Below are 20,593 nucleotides of genomic sequence, written 5' to 3'. Positions count from 1 at the left end.
ATCTTTCAACGGTTACATTATTAATGTTGGCATTGAAGGGCGTGTCTCGTGGTCGCCGGGCCTTTTATGGTGGGTATTGATTGGACGCTATTGCTCTTTATCAAAATGGGAATGTAAGGGTAAACATGGCCTTTGTGCACTGTAAGCTAAAGCGTCGGAAGCGAAGCTAAAGCATTGAAGGCTTAAAAAAAAACATGCCAGGGGTTAGGACATCCTCGTGAATAGTTTTTTGTTTGTTGTTTTTTTGTGTGTGTGACTGAACCTTATTTCCAAGTTTTCAAGCCTTTCATCCTTTGTGGCGGTCCCATTATTAGCTCTGTACTTTGGCACAAAGCAACATTGGTTTCGTGTGAAGTTGGAAAATACAATATTACCATTAACGCCTTATGCAAGGGGATCTAGATTTAGAAAGAAAGACCATTTTACTTATTTTTTCTTAAGTACGACAAACAAACACATCCAGACTGGGACATTTTAATTTCATATAACCCTTGTCCTGAATGTGATGCAAGACTTCAAGAACAAGAAAAGAGTGATCTTTACTCAGATAGTCTGAGGTGCTGTGATGTAACTATTGATCTAATCTTGACTAATCACGGGTTGTGCTAATAGGGAGGGACACGGCCGTTTGATAAACAGACTGATAACAGCTGCACAGGCAAAGTTCACATATACACGCATGGATAACCGCTTTGTATTAACGCACACGTGAAGACTTTCAGGACCCACGCACACACATTGGTCAGATCATGTGCTGAACCACAGAGATCCGTTTAATCACTGAACAGTGAGCTATCTGTAATCAGCTTGATCAATGGCAGGTATATCAGTGTTGATTAGAAGAACACTGACAGCTTCGCTAAATGTGACAGGGCAAAGGAAGGAGAAGATAGCGATAAAGTCGGGAATAAGACTCTCAAATTTAGTGGGGGGAACGAGAGAGAAGGGAGGTGGTCAATCATAAAGACAAAAAATGAGATACTGGCGGAAAACGAGCGAAAATACAGCACTGTAGCCCCAAAATGAGAGAGGTGAAAGCAGAACGAGGGAAAGCGGCATTTCAAAGGGCCCATCTCTGTGTGGCGAGGTGTTGCGTTACACAGCTCAGGTAGTCATTTCACAGCAGCCTTTGATCAACAGACAGGAACAGCCACTGCCCAGACGCATTCACACACATCACACGGGCAAATATACATTAGCTTGCAAGCGCACACACCAGATTAGTTCGATGAATGTCCAGATTTGAATGGCAGCTATTATGAATGGTTTAGTCTGAAAAGCTCACAGGAGTTCTCACGAACGACTCTGTGTGTTTGGTATTAGAGCCTGGCACGCGGAACTTTCATGGAGACCCCGATGAGATGGATAAAGATGGGGGTGAGCAACGTCTGGCACACGGCGGTGGTAAAGAGGAAGATGAAGGCGAGGAAGAGGATGGGGTGTTGCAGTGGAGCGGTCCAGGTGAGCAGTTACCCTTCAAAGCCCACACATGCTGTCGATGTCCTTTACAGTGACTTACAGGCCTTCACTGTTGTTCACGTCATTCTTTTGAAGTTGATTCAAATAAAATGTGCAATATTGAAGACAGGCGGTCTCCTGGGTGGGAAGTCAGTAGTCAATTAAATGATCACATTAAATGAAATATGTTGTAAAGTGTCGCGCTAATTGCTAACCCATGGTGGCGCCACTGCCCTTCCCCGAAACCTGCCTCCTGCCTTCTGCCCCACCAGACTGCGGCATTCACTCCCTGCTTATAAAACCATAAACATGGTCACGTCCTCGTGTGATATCTCCCGACTTTATTTCTATGTTTGGAAGTGGTCTGAATGAACATGCTGAGAATTGCTATTAGAAAAACAACAACAACACAAATGTATTATTTCTCGTTAATACATCACCATTGTTTTTGTTAATGTGTTTGATATATCGACTTTCAGAAAACGTGTAAGAAAAATCATAAATTGCTACTTCTCAAATATGTAAACAACAATGTATGTGTAATCTACTTGACAAAATGTTAAACATTTTCGTGTGCAGTTTCATTTTTCAGCCACACGTGGCAGTCGGAATTAAATTTTCTGCATTAAGCAGCTTTAAAAATCCTTTGTCAATTAAAAGATTACAATATTTTCACAACCATATGGCGCACCGTATTGAAAGGCAATCGATTTTTGAGAACATTTACGACTTTTAAGTGCTCCTTATAGTCGTGAAAATACGGTATTTGTATTTGGTTTTGTGGTCTATGTCAAGAAAGTTTCTTCATGGATATTTATCTCAAATGAATTTGGCCACATGAAAACAAAAACGTTTTGATGATTCAACACTTCGTTTTATACATACGGTACAGTATTTACAAGTCACTCCAAATGTGCCCTGAGTGCATTATGTGCCGAGGGCGACAGGATTTGAGAGGACCAATCACGATCCTCTTTTCATCTGCAAGTTTAACTGTGGGTATTGGAGTTGAATTTCATTCCACTTGAAACAGCATAAAGTGGAAATTTGTGGTGATATTTATAACGACGTATGCAGACAATTCATTTGTGACGCGCCAAATTTGTGGCTTGACGTCTTTAATAGAGGACGATCAAAACATTGACAGGCATTTGAAACGGTACGTCATGTCAGTCGCCGATGGTGGGAGGTGGTGGCATGTAAACATAGGAGTGTTTAACTTTCTTGTAATTATATTGCGACATACCTTGCTTTAGTGCATGAATACTTGAAATTAAAAGGTCAAATAGAGTTGTTTAAAAAAGATTTTGAACTGAAGATTATCTCTATATTTAAGTAGCAAACATTCGTTGGTATCCCTATCCCATGATGACATACAGAACCTTTTCAAATTTTTTTAATTTCCTCCAAAAGTTAAATAATTTCCATAATTCCATTCAAAAAGTCCAACTTCCATAGATTATAGATTCAAGGCCCACAATTTAAGTGATTTCAAGTATTTATTTGTTTATTTGTATCATTTTCCTTTGTATTGTGGCCCTATCAAGAGTAAAATGAGGGCCACGAGACCCAAAAACAAAGAGCTGACAGCAAGCATCAAGATAACGTGGGCTTCCAGATCCCCCGGACAATGCCATGGTGCGTTGAGGCAGTGATTAAGGGCAAAGGGATTCCCAACCAACTACTGAATATTGACATATTGTTTTGAAAATACAATCCATCCATCCATCCATCATTTTCCCCATGCAAAACACTGAGAAGTATACATGATGATTTCTTCACAGTATTTAAACTTTTTGAAATCCTGTTTTTGTGGGTTTTATGAGCTGGAAGCACAAATAATGTCAAAATAAACAAATAAATACTTGAAATCACATTGGTTTTGGGCCCTGAATCTATAATCTATGAAAGTTTGACTTTTTGAATGGAATTATGGAAATGATTAAACTTTTTGAGGAAATTAAAAAATTTTTTTAAAAGAGTCTGTCGGTTTCTCCTATAAGGTAAGGATTAACCAACCTACCATCGTTGTTAGGCAACACAGCCGTGCATGCAACTTTTATTGGTTGCTATGTGAATTACAGTATATACTTTTGACCACCCATTGTGTTTTGATCAATTACTCAAAACTAACATTTGTGACATGCAGAACCCTTAGTCAGAGCAGGTCACATATTTCTTCACTTGTCGTTATAGTTAGTGGTATACAGGGAATGTCAACTTTAATCAGCATCATGTCATGTATAAACACTGTACATGTATGCTCTTTTATCATTGACAGAAAAACAAGAATAAAATGATTCTGAGCAGCCAAAATGATAATGATCAGAAATCAATTAAAAACAACATGAGCATTTTTCCACACGTGTAGATATGAACCGATCCGATCTGATGTGTCATCATCTTCCAATGTCCTTTGTGTTGTCCTACCTTTTCCCTTCTGGAGATGTGAATATGACAGGATGCAAATGCATTCAAGTCAAAAACAACAACAGAAAACAGACACACACAGCTAGGAGATAACAAGAAAAATACCTTTCTTATCGAGGTTTGTTTATTTTGCTGTTTCTTTTGTCTTCAATGAGTTAAACAGTGCACAAAGATTAGCACACCATCTTTCACTATAGTTCCTTTTCAAGCGGTGGTCATTTTATGTTTGAATGCTTGAGCATGCGAACACACTGTTGTGTGTGCGTGTGCGTGTATGTGTGTTTTAATTCCTCCAGTGGGGAGGAGAGGATGTGTTCATTATCGTCCTGTTCCAGCCTTGTCCCTTTAACAGTAATTGGAGCGATATTAATTGCTGCGTGGTGGCTGGTTGATGGTAGCACCATGATGCTGTACTGATATGGTCCTTCGTGTTTTTTTTAACCCCCCCGCCCCACTCCTCCGCACAAACTAACTGCCGGCTGAGCGAGGTGGTGGAGTGGGGGAGAGAAAGGGAGAGAGATAGCCCCTCTATCAGCTCCGGAGCAGGCGCTGTCTTTATCAGGAGCACGATTGGCAAAAAGGAAACTTTGACCAGTCTGAATTTTTCTCTTATCGTCAAGCTTTCCCTTCCTCCATCCATCCACCTTCTCCTCCTCTGGTCTCTCCATCACAGGCTAGCTTAACAACTCTGCTTAGCGCCTCACATGCACCACCTTCTCTTCGCTTCAACAGTGACCCGTCAGCGTGGCCACCAGCCAATGTACTCTTGTCCATACAAAATGCTCATCATGTATCAAACACTTCCCATACACGAATGAGAGAGAGAGTGTGTATTGGCTAGAATGGAAGTAAACATGTTTTTATCTCTTGTGGGAGTGTTGGCATTCCACTCGTTACTCACTGTTGTTGATTGTAGACACTGGCTTTAGGGACGAGAAGTTCCTAGTGTTTAATCTTATGTAGGTTTGCCGTGTCAACATTAACAACTTTAACACTATGGAACAATGTTTATAGCTCTGTAAACTTATTATTGGAAACTAAATTATAGGTTTAAATCAACTCTCTTCTGGACAATGCCTGATCTTTGATTTGATCATAGTGGTATTTTCACTTTCAGTGTGAATACTGAATTCCATTGAGGCATATTAATCCACATTTTCATCAAAATGAGAATTGTACCATTTTAGAAGCATTCCGCTTTTGAAGTTACTTCTAAGGCACAGAACCTTACTATACTAAGGAAGCCAGCTCATAGAGAGCTAATTGATCATTGACTATTTATATTTAAAGTGATATACCTACAACTGTGTTCCAATGCATTGAAATGCTAATGTATGTTTACAATTAATTATCTCCTGTTTTTCCATTCATTAATTTATTATTTAATGACTGGACAAAATGTTTTCATTCTGTTGTTTGAGGTAGTCTGAACTGCATATATGAAAGTTGTTCCCTTTAATTATTGTTTGCTGCAGCTTGAGAAACAAGACAATGACTTTATGGCCTCTGCTGATATAATAAAAGACATAAATTAAAGTAGTGATAATTCGGAATGGATTAGTGAGTCAAGCAATTTTCAGTTCTCGGATGCGTACTCTATTTTGAAACAATCAAGATGACATCTGCCTGCTGCGGCAGTGTGCGCGTGTGTGTATGTGTGTCATTTTGATCGAGCAGTGGCAGGAAGGTGCCTTAAGAAAGGTCTAGGTGGGAGCTGCTCCCTATCAGGGATGGTATGATTTGCTAAAGCTGCCATTTTTAATCTACAGTTTGTCCATATTGCATGATATGCAAAATAAATTATGAAGTGCAGAGGGAAAAAAAGCCTATCTTTTGAATGACCTTGCAGGCTTGAAGGTTCGATATTTTCTCCCTCACAGCTTTAACTTCTTGATATGCAAATGGTGTCACAGTAATCCCTTGTCATTTGCTCGCTGGCTGCCTGGCAGCCTCCTCACATGCTCGTCTTATAACTTCATTGTCAGTGGCCAAAGAGAATCACCATCGAAATAGTGAAAGTGCTTTGTGTCCATATACAATTGCAAGCTGATGGACAACACAGCATGCATGAATGGACATATGATGAATTATCAAATTCACAAGCTCTTAAAAAAAAGACAGATAACCTTGATGTCTATAGTAGAAGCCGTGAGGTTAAACTGGTATTGCCAGCTTCCCAATTGTCATTATAAATTTGAATGTGAGACGCCATTATCATTGATGCTACGAAAGGACTCGTGTACTGTGAAAGGTGTATGAAGGGGCCAAACGGTCACTTGATTCTTTACAACTGAAGAGCTTGTATTTTTGATGCTATTAAGTTTTGATCCATTTTTTTACCCTCTTGTTTGGCCTGTATTTGGTACATCTGCACACATTTCGCAAATTCCAACACAAGAACTAAAACATGACATTTTTACAATTATGATACGTGTAGTAATCCTATCATCAAGCCGTCTTAACAATTAGAACAAACGTTCCCACTGACACATTTTAAACTCACAAAAAAGTTACTTTGTTGTATATTTTTACACTTGATGCATGGGAAGGCACAGCAGACATGCAGTACTGTACAAGCTAATGAAAAATACAGTTTCCATATTACTTCCCCTTTAAAGGGACAGGTGAGATGAAGGCGAGGGAGCACGGCCCTTATAGAAACAGTGAGGAATAAAGAATATTGAGTTTAGAGATAATGAGGGGTGAGAACGGGTGAGGGATTAAGGATCAATGAGAGGCACAGATGAGGGGCGAGAGATTTAAGAGGGCCAATTCAGATAGCGAAATTAGAGGTGAGCGATGGGAAGTGGGTAGGGTTAAGAGTTGGAAGGCTGAGGGAGATATCATTTGTCTTGTTGGTGCTCTTAAATGAAGTACCTCAAGTATCACATTTGAGATTGGCTGTCAATTTAATATTCTCATTTATCATAGCCAACATTGAAATGTTACATTTTTTGTAAAAGTTGGATCTTGGAATATTTTTTTTCTCTTAGAAAAAACTATACATTTATGAATTCTGGTGTAATTTTTGAGCCTTCAGTAAAGAATAGAATGTTTCAGTTTGGGATATGGCAATGGAATGTTGGACAAAATACTAATCTCTGCCAAAAGCCATTCTTGAAGGAGTGAATGTTATGTTTTTTTTCCTTCCTAATAGCCTGTTTGTATTTTCATTGAAATTCCTGTGGGCTGTTGTGGAAGGACATAAACTGAAGTACAGGGCAATAGTTAGTGTACTGTAGTTTGTTACAGAATAAACGTGAGCTGCATGACAGTAGAGCTGACCCACATCCATCCATCTCTTGCAAACATGGAGTTTACTGTGCTCCGACTCTGTCTCCTTGCTCCATATCTCCAACCAGCAGACTCCCATGCATCTCAGGAGGAGGGTGCCCCTCTGCTGGCTGTCAATTTGAGATGTCAGTCAAAATGGCATGGGATGCTGATTGGCTGTCACAAGGCTAGAGGGCTTGTCAGTGCGGGTCATACCTGAAGGAGATTGTGAAGGTCTGTCTTGGTTCCACAGGCAAAATTGTTGGTAAGCTTCACCTTAAAGGGGAAGTCAACCCCCCAAAAAATTATTGACGATATAATGTTCTATGCAGCCCCACTAGTCTAAATACGGTATTTTGGTTAATATTGTGTCAGTGAAATATGATTCCAGCAGTTTTTATCAATATCAAAAGGCGGCCATTTTGTCACTTGCTGTCGAGTGAAAATGACATCACATTTGCTCAGGTCTCAGGTAACAACCAATCACAGCTCAGCTTCAGAAAACAGGTGAGCTGTGATTGGTCGTTGCCTAAGCCCTGAGCAACTGTGATGTCATCTTCAGTCGACAGCACGAGGCAAAATGGCCGCCCCCTGAGATGGATAAAAACAGGTGAATTTTGTTGCACAACTCATATTGCACTAATGTAATATTAATCACAATGTCATGTTTAGACTAGTGAGGTCACATATAACATATTATTGTCAAGAAATGTTTAAGGTTAACTTCCCATTTAAAGAAATAAAAACCCACAAAGGTGACTGAAGTGACTTGAAATTGACTCAGTTTAAATAGAAAATGCAAATCTACTTAAGTTAAGAAGCATGTCAACAGGTTCCGAAGTCTTATTCAGTGAGTGAGCTAGTTTGACAGCAGTGATTGGCTCATAAGGTTGGCAGGAAAATATTTAGTCAAGGTTAGCATCATCATCATTCATTATTATTAGTTTCAGTACTTGTGTGTATCATTGTATGGTTTTCTTCCTTTTTTTTAATGGGTGGTTACCAACCAACAAAACCTGTGTCTGCAGCATTTCTGTTGGTCAATATAAGTATGAATCATTTTGGACTATAGTCATACCTTTTGACTACATTTCCATGATCAGCTATGAAGAAAATTAATAGATTGATTTTTATTTTATTTTTATATGCTATATTTTTTTCCCTGCATGTTCTGGACGTCTGGGTCAATACTGTATCAGTCTTCCCTGACAACTTGTGCACGAGAGGTTTGCGTGGATTTCTTACAATTTCTCATCGCTGATGTTCTTGTTTTCTAACTAGTTGAGACTAAAGCTAAAAGCACAGCTGCCCGTTGCAGCCATGTAGTAATCTACAGGCAGCACCTCTACTTATTGGGCCCAGGTGGTATTTTTTTTAGGCCTTGAATAAATGGAGTGTTTGAGGATTTCTTCCACCCGCCTAGGAGAACTTAACATTTTATTGCGACATGCGCCAGGAGCAGTAATACCTCATTCCTGCTTCATTTGAATTCAGGTTCATCACTTGTTTAATTGCCAAGTAAGGTTCAAGCAATTATTGCCACATGATGTTTAAAGCAATTAGGTCAGTATTAAAGAAGTTTCCATTTTCTGTACGACTTGCCCTCAATTAGGGTCACAAGTGAGCTGACTTTGGTGAGATCATGTTTTACAGTTTTTGCAGTGCAGGGCATAGCAAAAATTGCGACCTGTTGCCATATATGAATCGATCTGACTGAAGAGGGGGGGAGGGTTGATGCTTTCAAACAATAATTGCAATAATCATCCTAACCTTAAAATCTTCTCCACTTCAAAATCAAAACTTCTGAGTTACCATTAAAGCAGTCGAGGCTTTTGTCCACAGTATCTGTGCACTCTTTCGAGATATGGACACTGTCTGTCTTTAAGGGTCCCTCTCATGTTGCCTCGGTTTGTTCTTTCTTCCCTTTCTGGTCGCTTCTGTTTAATTGGTGAACCTCTAAATGACCCTGAGCATGTCGAGCGAGTGTGTCACTCTTTAACTTTCCTTTCCTGACCACTGTCGATACTGGTTTGATTGAAACGTCCTTTTTCATTGAGCGCCAGAAGGAGTTGTTAAAGCAGACATGAATTAATTATCAGAGTCACATACCATACAATTAATTTTCTGGCTTTGCCTCAATCTTTTCCCCCCCTTCATTCTGTCTGTGCTTGGAGAATGTCAAGAAACATTTTCTAATTAATTTATGTGATTATCAGGGATAGTTTCTGGAAGGTCTTCACTTTCAATTTGTGACAGGCTACAGCTTAACAAAAAGGGAGGGCTGGTGGAAATGGCGGCACGGGTGTGATTTAGCGACTGGCTGAGCTCCTAAAACACATGCTGGGATGGACTTACATTGTCTCGATCTCTCTGATTCAAAGTTTCACAGCTGATTTACTTTTTAGCAAAGTAACAAGATTTGCGCTACTTGAAGCATCCTATTAGCATTTCTGACCCTGTAACAATGACTTACTCATTATTAATGGGTTCGAAGAGAAAAGGTTCAAAGACAGCATCGATGACTCATAGGTAGCAACTTGGAAAAGTGGGCTCTAAAGCTGGCCATTCATGCTGCAAATTACGAGCATCTATTATCAGCTAGTGAGCAGATGCCTTTGGGCAAGAGGTGCGATACACCCTGCCGCCAGTCAATTGCGGGACACATAGACAACCATTCACATTTTTGACCAATTTAGATTAGTCAATTAATCTAAATCCCTATCCCACGGAGGGGCGAACATTTGTGACACTAACAAATGTTGATTTCATGTCCTATAAGGGTGCAGCGTTTCTAAACAGTCTTTGAACATGTTTCCTTGCGACAATACAGTTAAGAGTGTAAAGAGAACCGTTTTGAGAACATTGAGCAAACGCTGCGACCTTGAACGAACCCTGACGTGAAATCAACATTCGCTAGCTCCTCAATGGGATACGGGTTTTAAGAAGCATGATTTTTAGATGTGGGAGGATGCTGGAGTACCCAGACAAATCCCACAGGGAGAACATGCAAACTCCACACGAGAGGTTCCAATAAACTTTAACATGGATCTGTGAGGCAGATGTGGTTGAGTTATAATTGTATAGTCATTATAATTGTGTGATCAGTCAGTAGCTCCTTCAATGCAAAGGCAATGCTGCAATGTATCATTCATTCTTAACAAATTCCGAGACCACCACCACTTATTTTCCTCACAGGCCATCCAACATCATGAACTGCTTTAATGTGGACTTCATTTTCAGTACGCATTTGATTTTTACCAATTTGAACAAGCTTAAGAAATTTAATCCATATTCATCTTTTTATTCGCAATTTTAGTCAATTCGCTGACTTTTCTGAGAAGTCCAAAATAAATATAAAATAAATTCACCCAAAGTTGTCTGTTCGGGAATGCAAGTAACTAACGAAGGACAATATCATCATAATAATAATGTCCTGAAAAAATAGCCACTGAGCCATATATATAGAGTATATATAAGTATATATATATATATAGAGAGAGTGTATATATATATATATATATATATATATATATACGTATGTATATATATATGTATATATGTATGTATATATGTATATATATATGTATATATGTATGTATATATATATGTATATATGTATATATATATACGTATATATGTATATATATATACGTATATATGTATATGTATATACGTATATACGTATATACGTATATACGTATATATGTATATACGTATATATGTATATACGTATATACGTATATATGTATATGTATATACGTATATATATGTATATACGTATATATGTATATACGTGTATATGTATATACGTATATATGTATATACGTGTATATGTATATACGTGTATATGTATATACGTATATATGTATCTACGTATATATGTATATGTATATACGTATATATGTATATACGTATATATGTATATATGTATATGTATATATGCGTATATATGTATATGTATATATACGTATATATGTATATACGTATATATGTATATACGTATATATGTATATATATGTATATGTATATATATGTATATGTATATATATGTATATATATGTATATGTATATATATATATATGTGTATATATATATGTATATTCCAAAATGCAGCTTAAATGTTCAGTAAAGAAAGGTGTTGGATAAGTCTTCCCCTTCTACACTGAAATACATTGCAGTGCTTCCTTTTTCAGCTGGTATGATTTAAAGTATAGTATATGTTGAAGTTTGTATCCAAGTAAAAAGTTGTCATTCAACAGGTTTAAAATGTGACACTATGATGGTAAATAGGATTTTCTTCCCATGTAATTCCATAGCTCACAAAAAGTCCCCAATTGTATTTATTTTTTTATCAGCAAACAAAATAACATGAGTGATCTGGTGAATGTCAGTGTTCTTTGCATTTGTTTGATGGGAGAAGGTGGAGGTGGAAGGAATTGTTCTAATCTCATCAGTAACAGCAAGGTAACTTGCTCTGTCTTCACTTCCTTCCTCTTCTGAATAAAAAATGCTTTTAGCCCCCACCACCCACCCACATTTTATCTGACTTTGTGTATTTGTGAATTTGCATGTTTGCTTCTTGCTCTTTTCTGGTAGTGTATGTATTTTGCAGATAAAAGTTCAGCAGTGCAGTTAAGAGAAATTAGTTGGGTAAACAGTGGTAAATGTCAATGATAAAGTTCTGTTGAAGCTCATCTGATTAGCGAGGCTACGCAGGTGTCTTATCTTGACTGTGCAACAGAGGGTAAAATGGAAATGATTGCGTGGTCCTGAGCAGTAGATGCCTATCCCAGAAATGCGTATCTGCCACTGAGCTCATCCTGCCGGACTCTCGGGTGCGACGCGGAAGACCAAAAAGCAATCAGACTTCTCTTGTTGTTCAGATGAGGCCCTTTATATTGCAAAATTGCTGCGGGAGTTGTAACTAATATGAAAATCATGTCTTTAAATACTCTTGCAAGCTTTAAAAGCCGATCACACAAACAACCAAGTTTAACATTCGATAGTGCACAGACCTACATCAAGGGTTAAAAGTGTTAAAAGTGAAAAATATGTCAACCTCCATAGTTGCTTTTTGTCTGTTGGCTAATTCCTGGTTGAAAGAGAAAGTTGTTATGATTAGTGCTCATGGATGGACAGTGACATTTTGGATTTACCATATATACTATTTTGATTGAAACAGCAAAAAGTCAACTGGGTCGAAAGATCTATTTGCAATAAATGTAATGGGTTGCTTCTTGGTTTGTGAGGATTGTGTTGCTTATGCTTTGGCAAAGGTTGAAATCGCAGTCAATCCATTTTTAACAGTTTCTAATCCAAGTAATTTAACACTGAAACCGCAATTGATGGATATTCTTTGTCAGACATAATTAAGATGACAGTAGCAGGTAAATTGAAATTGCTTAAAAAACATTTTTCTTTTTTTTTTCCAAACATGACCTCATTACAACATTATAACTTGTTCCATTTTTATGATAAGTAATGTAAGGAAATGAGCAGGAGAGAGAGGGACGCGTTAGGATTTGTCTGTGAAAATCAACATAGTTTAACCCAAAACTATTAGCGTGTCGGAGTAGCACCTTGATAAAGATTTCCTGTTGTACCGTGTTAAAAAATCAATAGCTCTGCCGTGATCTTCTCATTTGATATCAAAGATAGTCCGTTTTAATCAATTAGGCGGAATAGAGGTGAGTATCAGTGTGGGGTTACTCCTTTCTGATCCTCTTAGTAAGCTCTCATTTAGTAAAGACGTGTATTGGTTGACTGTGATCTACACATACAAAGCCTTTAGGGCAGTGGTTTTCAATCCCGGTCCTCGGGTACCACTACCCAGCCTGTTCTCCATGTCTCCCTCAGCCAACACAGGTGATCAGCTAATGCATGAATCCTGATAATGATCCTCAAGGAACGGTAAAAGCATGTTGGATAGCGATTAATACAATAAACCCATTTAAAGGGAATTTATTTGTTAAATTATTTCCCTAAACGCCTCACTGGAGAGGTGTTCCGGGCATGTCCCACCGACGGGAGGCCCCGGGGACGACCCAGGACATGCTGGAGAGACTATGTCTCTCGGCTGGCCCGGGAACGCCTTGGGATCCCGCCGGAGGAGCTGACTGAAGTGGCTGGGGAGAGTGAAGTCTGGGCTTCCCTCCTAAAGCTGCTGCCCTTGCAACCCGACTCCAGATAAGCGGTAGTAAATGGATGGATTCCTTCCAATGTACTTCCAAATTCACGTCTGCGTTGTCATTCACATCCGCAACTAATCGATAGCAGGCAATAAAAATTGAAGTACTTTCTGCTTTTGCACCCAAGAATCATGGGAAATGTAGTCCTACTATCACCTGTGGTCTACTATCACTCTTCCAGTCAGAAAACACAAGCTTAGGTCGATCTTATATTTTTAGTGTTGCAATGCGTGACCGGCACGAGGTAACCGGCACAGCCAGCTTCCAAGAGCTGTCGAGACAGAGCAAAAAAGATTGGATAAAGGTGAGTGCATGGACTTGTTTAGCGCTGTTGAACTGTCAACCAAGATAGCATTTAGCATGAGCAATGACCAACCACCGTTAGCCGTCTCCCCGTCGGTTGATGAAGATTGACGAGCGGGTAAATTTGGTAAAATGTATATTTAACCATCCCGGTTTTCAATTTAGAAAATCTGTCCACCTAAATATCAGCCTTGCATTCTTTTTTTTATTTGAGAAACTTGGATTGAAATTTCCTATTTGGAGTTTCAATAGACTTCAGTCTACTAAAATGAAAAATTACAGTATGAGACGTAACCATCATGATGGGAAACAAATCCAATGTGTGATTTGGGCAAACTCCTCTTTCATTAACACAGAGCGGATCTGTAAATGATTAGTGTAAAACCCAATAACGGATGCAATAGTTAACATTATAGTGACACAAAAGCAAAGGTGCTGCTCAGGAAGTCCACTCAATTCCCATCACGATCTCTTCCTGGATTTCAATGTCAGTGTCTGCAGCTCGCTTTCCAACCTCCCAAATCATGGTTAATTGCGTTACTCGTTTAAATTAATAGCAGACTGATTGTTTTATTGTGTTGGCTCATCACTAAGACCCGGGTGCTACGGTGGCTGCTGAAGCATCCATATTGATAACACCGTGGTGTGTGTGTGTGTGTGTGTGTGTGTGTGTGTGTGTGTGTGTGTGTGTGTGTGTGTGTGTGTGTGTGTGTGTGTGTGTGTGTGTGTGTGTGTAGCTGGCCTGGTAGTGTGGTTTATATTGTAGCAGAGCTGGTTTATATTGATAACAAGCCCATGCTGCCTTTTGTGTGAGCTTTTTTTAGAATAGGTCATCAAGCAATGACAGAGAAATTGTGTGAGACGCACGCACACACATTCGCAGTTTGTGTACCGTTTATGGGGATAGTATCATACAGTGCAGTGAGGGTAGCATGCAGTCATATTGATAAGGGCTGTCAGGTTATTGCTCAGGTCTATGGCGAGCAAGGGGGGTAATTAAAAGGGATTAAGATTGTTGTAGTCCTCGTGGTATCCCAGTGAACACAGTCAACCTGTTGGGATTAGCAAGAGGTAGTCATTTAATTTGTGGAGGTGTTCAAACCATCCGAAAAGAGTCTCTTATTAAGCGGACCTTCTTGACAGAGAGACATAATCTACATTTGATTATGTTGCTTTAATTAACCTACATAATTCCATCATTTGCATGTATTTATAAATTTATGCACTTTGCCTTATGTTTTAATCCGATGAACAATGATAACAATTCTTAATATGTAATACAGAAAAGTGGGGCTTTGTTTGATGTGGAGTTTTGAGGGAATAGAATTTAGTCTTTGATTGAATTTACTGGTCATATTGCACTCAATGACAGCTGTTTTACATTTTTTTTTCTCCTATTTGCATAAAATACAAAACTTGTAGTAACATAGGTGTAACTTCATTTTTGGATTGTTGAAATTGTAAACATAAAAACATGCATTAAGACACATTTACTGGTCCATGAGACAATCAAATTGGAGCAATACCTAACAATTGATTTCCCTATGAGGTTGTTGAAATGTTAACATGCACACATTTTTTTTTTTACATTTGTTATGAAGTACTTTTGTCAGTCACATATTAAAATATTGTTTTATTTGTCAACTAACTATTAGACCACAAAATTTAAGAAGTGAATGGATTTCAAGTTTGTCTTTTCCTCCTCTGATTGGTTAGTTGTGGGTCAGTGACTCTCGATGGAGCACAGCTTTCCAGGAAAACCTAATTCAGTTGGTTTTTTTAAAGGGATACTTGACTCATAAAGCCATTTTCAGTAGTAAGAAGATAATATTTTGTTTGTAATTAATGTGATAATGTTATTTTTCATGAACAATAATATTTTTGCCACCTGCTGTCGACTGAAGATGACATCACCCATGCTCAGAAAACAGGTGAGCCGTGATTGGTCGTTACATATTTCCTCAGTACATGTGGTATCATCTTAAATTGAGAGCAAAAGGTATTAATTGTACATAAATAATAAGTTCTTAAATTAATTCTGGACAAAATATGTTTTTACTGCTGAAAATGGGTCAATGAGTCAAGTGTCCCTTTAACTGTTACAATACACTCTCTAAAAATGGATTGGTTAAACAAATAAAAAATAAATCTAGTAGGTTAAGCTCATATTGGCTTGATAAACCATTAATTGGTCATTGACTATTCCAGGTGGTTACGGGCATACCAATTTTATTGGTTAGCCAAACAACCAATGAAATTGGTTACAATAGAAAGTAAGTCTAGCTAGATCACTTGGAAATATATTTATTGTATCTATTTATTGTATTCTAAATGTATTTATTAATTATTGTAAATGATTACAATATCTTACAATGATATATTTTAAATATAGTGTTTAAAAGTGGAAATGTGTGATAGATCACTAGACGTGACCAGCTCTGTGTCTGTCCTGAGACTGGGAGGTTGTGAGTTCAATCCCTGGCCAGGTCATACCAAAGACTATAAAAATGGGACCTTTTTGCCTCCCTACCTGACCGTTATGGGTTGGAATTGGGAGGTTAGATCACCAAATGATTCCTGAGTGCGGCCCCTCATGCTGCTCACCACTCCCTCAGGGGATGGGTTAAATGCGGAGAACGAATTTCGCCCTACTTAGGTGGGTGTGACAATCAGTGGCACTTTTTGAAAAAATGTCAGCCTCTTACACAGATGAACCAATATCTTGGTCAGAATGACCCATTTGTATCGGTTGGCCCAATCACCAATATATATTGGTTGAAAACACCTACCATTCTTGAGTGGTTGTTTTAACCAAAGTGTCTGTCGGACACATAACTACCAACTGGATTGGTCAAATTTAACCTTTTTTTAGGTCAATTTGACCATTCCGTTTTTATGGTGCAAACAATAATGTCTCATCATATATCGTGTGATGAAAATGTATCAATAAAAGCACAATGTTGCCAATGCCCAGCTTGATTTGGATATTTAATTATCTTGAGCCTTGTTCAACTATAATTATAAATTAACTGGATTCACTGACCAATTTTTTTTGTTAACAAATTGTGCCTTTAAAAGTCAAACATAATCAATTGACTTCTAATGTGTTAATCTCAAAACAACTTTCCCATTAGAAATAATAAGGTAATTAATGTACAGGTAATTATTAACATTTTAGTACAATCAGATATTACCCACTATATAATGAGACTAAATTGAAGTTGAAATTTGATGACATTTGACATTGTATTTGCATAGCAATAGAATCACCTAGTTTTATTTGATAGATATTGCTGGAATGAATTAGTAAGTCTTGTCTGCCTGTCAACAGGCATCACAGGGCTCAAGACTAACTTCTCCTTCTTCTTTTTTTTTTTAATTTTTTTATTTATTTTTTTTTACTAAGAGCGTAGTGACCCCTAACCTGAAATTTTAGGGGCACAAGTACTGTAAATTGACTTACAACATAAATAACCATCCAACTCATTCTCACCGTATTACATAGAAATGCATTTGGTTGTGAAATGTTTTGACAATTTTGTGTGGTCATTTTCATACTAGTCAGTAGCCATAATGCTTTCAGCGAAATGTTATTTTAAAGGGGAAGTCATGATTCTACAGACCATGGAAGCAATGTGATCAAGTATATTCAGCCTTAATAACTGACACACTAACGTGGTTGTCAGGCTTGTTTATAAATTGATGTCAGTGTTGGCTCACTAAAGTCAAATCTTTGCACAATTTCACAATAAGGGTCGATGGAGCCGGCCAAGTTGATAAGAATCCCATGTGGTGAGGATCAACCAATAACACAAATGTAGGTTGGGCACTGATGGAGTGCTGTGATAAGGAGGGTCACAGAGGCCAAAGAGACCGTCCATGAGAACGTAGGAGAGAATGTGGATGCATGTTGAACTTCAGAAACTGACGCCAGCAGGTTAGACTGACTCAGGAGTCATTTTGGCTTGGCTGTGGGCCTGCGACGGATTTCTGATGCTGACGTTAATCAGATTTGAGTCCACATTTTTAGTTAAACATCTTGCCATCACAAATCTAAGCATTAAGGGGTCAGTGTCATGTTGTCATGTAAAGCAGGGTGACAGAATAAAAAGTAGAACCGCTTACATTACTTACCATGACAGGTGAGGGGGCATATGAAGGAGACCACTTTACATTTTCATAATCCATTCAATTGTTTTGTCTGTGTGTAATTTTCAGCGACATTATAAAATAAACTCATGTTGTCTTTCAAAGAACAATGTATGTAATTAGCGTAGCATTTGATGCCTTACAATGTTCCTTCTCAAACCATGCTTGTGCACCTCCTCATAAATCTGCCCCCCCCCCTCCCCTGCATCAACACATCTACCCCCACCCCCCACCAACTGTGGGAAAGACATTTTATCAGCGTCTGTCCGTTGTTCTCTGGTGGGGATAGATACAGAGAAGATAGATGAGTGTTTTGACATGGAGAGTGTTAGACAAACACTCTTATCAGGCCCAACACTTTAGACCGACCCCCTGAAACAGTCTCCTGAACCATGGATGAAAATGGCGGAATAAGAAGAGGAGCTGAGGCTGAATTTAGATGTGTTTTCATCAGAGTGATGTACGTGAATGACCGTGATGAGAGAGATTTTCTCCTGATGAGACCTTCAGGTTCAGCAGTGGACATCCAGACCAAAGTTAGGGACGGGCTGTTCACAAATCCTCCGATCTGCTGGAAGTTCTCAAAACTGCAGACCACTCCCACAGCCCGCTATCTGTCTGGGATACACTAGGCTCTGACCGCAGCTGTCACTGCCATCCTTCTACAGTTATCACACAGAGGAAATACACAAAAAGAAGCTGCTGAACTGAGCCAGAAGTGAAACTGCTCAGTTGCTATCAAACGCCCTCTGCTGATGAGCCACGCACAGTTTGGCCGCTGTGCTGCCGCTGTTACTGGGTTCAGGTCAAGTTCAAGTCAAATGCAGTAATTGTTTCTCGACACCCCTCATGTGCTCCTCGTTTTTAAGTCGTTGTTTTTTTATGGGGATGTTTCCTGTACTTTAGCAACTCACAGATTTTATGTTCAAATCATTCATTTCATAATAAATGCAATCATTAAAAAAGTTTGTTTAAAAAACTGTGCATTGAAACTAAAACACAATGCAAATGCTCCTAAATGTCTTTAAATATGGTTATCATGTAACTTTTAATCTGTGTTTTTATCCTTACTGACACAAATGGGAATATTTGGTCCTAATTGTAATGCTAATGTTCTTCTAATCCCATGACAGATGAACTGCAACTCAGTAAAGAGGGCAGCGACAGAAAGGTCGTCGCTCGCAGGGAGCTCCACGCAGACACAATTTGGGGACCCTACCCAGGAAGCCTCCAGTCAGACGGCAGCGCAGAAGAGGGGACATCAGAGGTGAGGACTGATCAGAATTCAGTACAAACAGAAAGCTTACAGTGAATTAATTACACTGACAATTGGAGATGGATGCAATTAATATTAGTGTTATAAAATCTAAATACAGTGGACCCTTGGTACCTGGACACAATCCAGCATGTGGCGGTTCAACTTTTGATTGACTGATCTTCAGTGTTTGTTTCCATTTCTTATTAACTCTTGAAGAATGAATTAGTTCCAGGGACTCAAAGTTTTCTAATATAAAACCTTAAAATACTTGAAGTTACATTCAAGCATAGTTTGTTGCCGCTTAAGTGCAAAAACAAGGCATAAGTGTAAGTAACTTTTCGTAAAACCCGTCAATAATACTCTTGTCAGAAGCCACAATATAAAAACAAGTGCTGGTCATAGATTATTTATATTAATCTAGATTAATCTCACTCTAATTCTGGAGTTAATCTAGATTAAAATGCATTTGGATTTTGATGAAGGCAGTACATGTTCCCGAAATAATGACATGTCTAATTAACAATATCAATCAAGTCTGTCTGGCATGACGGGAGGCAATGAGACGAGTCCAGGGATGGAGTGACACAAAAAAAATTGGCCTTGTCATTTTGATTTGGGCATGCCGTCCTGGGCCGCCCCGACTCCTGACCACACCTGGCTACCACGTAGCTCTGCCACCGATGTTGATTGGTTCAGTTTGCTATCTATATTGCAGATTGATTAACGGTTTGCTCCGTCTAAATTGTGGGCCGGTCTGTTGGGTAAAATTAAAAATGATCATTAAATAGCACCACATTGATCTCAAAAGACGCTGGTCCACCGGGCATCTGCCCTGTTTGCCAGATGGCCAGTCCAACACTAGACCAATCTTTATTTTAAATAAAACTGGGTTGTACATCATTCGGTCTCTGTTGCGCGCTTCTCTTTATGCTCTGCCCCTCGACCAGGCATCACATGGAATTTATTAGATATTTATTTACTTAGTTTTAGCACACAAGGCATTACAATATACACACACAATATATCCATATGCTTACTGTTGAGATTATTGGTGGGCAACAACAAAAAACTCAAAAGCACTGGTCTGGACCAGTAGACCAATACTCTAAGGTGAAGTAGAAGAGGAGTGGTTTTCATTTGAAAGGTGAAAGGTCAGAGCTCAGATGCCAGGATACAAAGAGTATTTATTGTATAAGTGGTGTGGCAGTGGTTGGAAATGAAAAGAGCTGATTAATTGTGGATGTGTGCGTGCATCTGTGTGAGACCGGATGGAGCCCTATCAGCGTCTGTTATTTTGCATCACATGCAAGTCCATCTAATCATGTGATGCTGATGCTGGGTGAGGCTTCCTGGTGCGGGGTGCAAACGGTTAAACTAACTGGTCAGTCAGGCTGTGCCTAGTTGACTTTTTGACTGAGGCTTCCTCCAGTTGAAGCCGGTCATTTACCTCTCCTCCCTTCCTTCCCCAGACATCCGCCTGTCTTTTATCTCCGCGTGGCGCCATCCTCCTGGACAGCAAACCCCAGTGATTGAT

At 38.8% G+C, this 20,593-nt stretch overlaps 1 protein-coding gene across 4 annotated transcripts in view; it reads left to right on the top strand.

Annotated features, from left to right (window-relative positions):
• Positions 1-20,593, top strand: part of zfpm1 (zinc finger protein, FOG family member 1) — a 91,072-nt gene that overhangs the window by 49,531 nt on the left and 20,948 nt on the right. For all 4 annotated transcript variants that reach the window (XM_086074741.1, XM_086074742.1, XM_086074740.1 and 1 more), the window contains exons 3-4: positions 1,324-1,461; positions 18,935-19,068. In XM_086074741.1, coding sequence (XP_085930867.1) covers positions 1,324-1,461; positions 18,935-19,068 — 272 coding nt within the window. The remainder of the gene's footprint in view (positions 1-1,323; positions 1,462-18,934; positions 19,069-20,593) is intronic.

This window comes from Leptonotus elevatus, chromosome 4 (genome assembly GCF_054856555.1).
Source record: "Leptonotus elevatus isolate MCC_2025b chromosome 4, RoL_Lele_1.0, whole genome shotgun sequence".
Lineage (NCBI taxonomy): Eukaryota > Metazoa > Chordata > Actinopteri > Syngnathiformes > Syngnathidae > Leptonotus > Leptonotus elevatus.
Note: the sequence above shows the minus strand (reverse complement) of the source record. Positions and strands in the feature narration are given on the sequence as shown.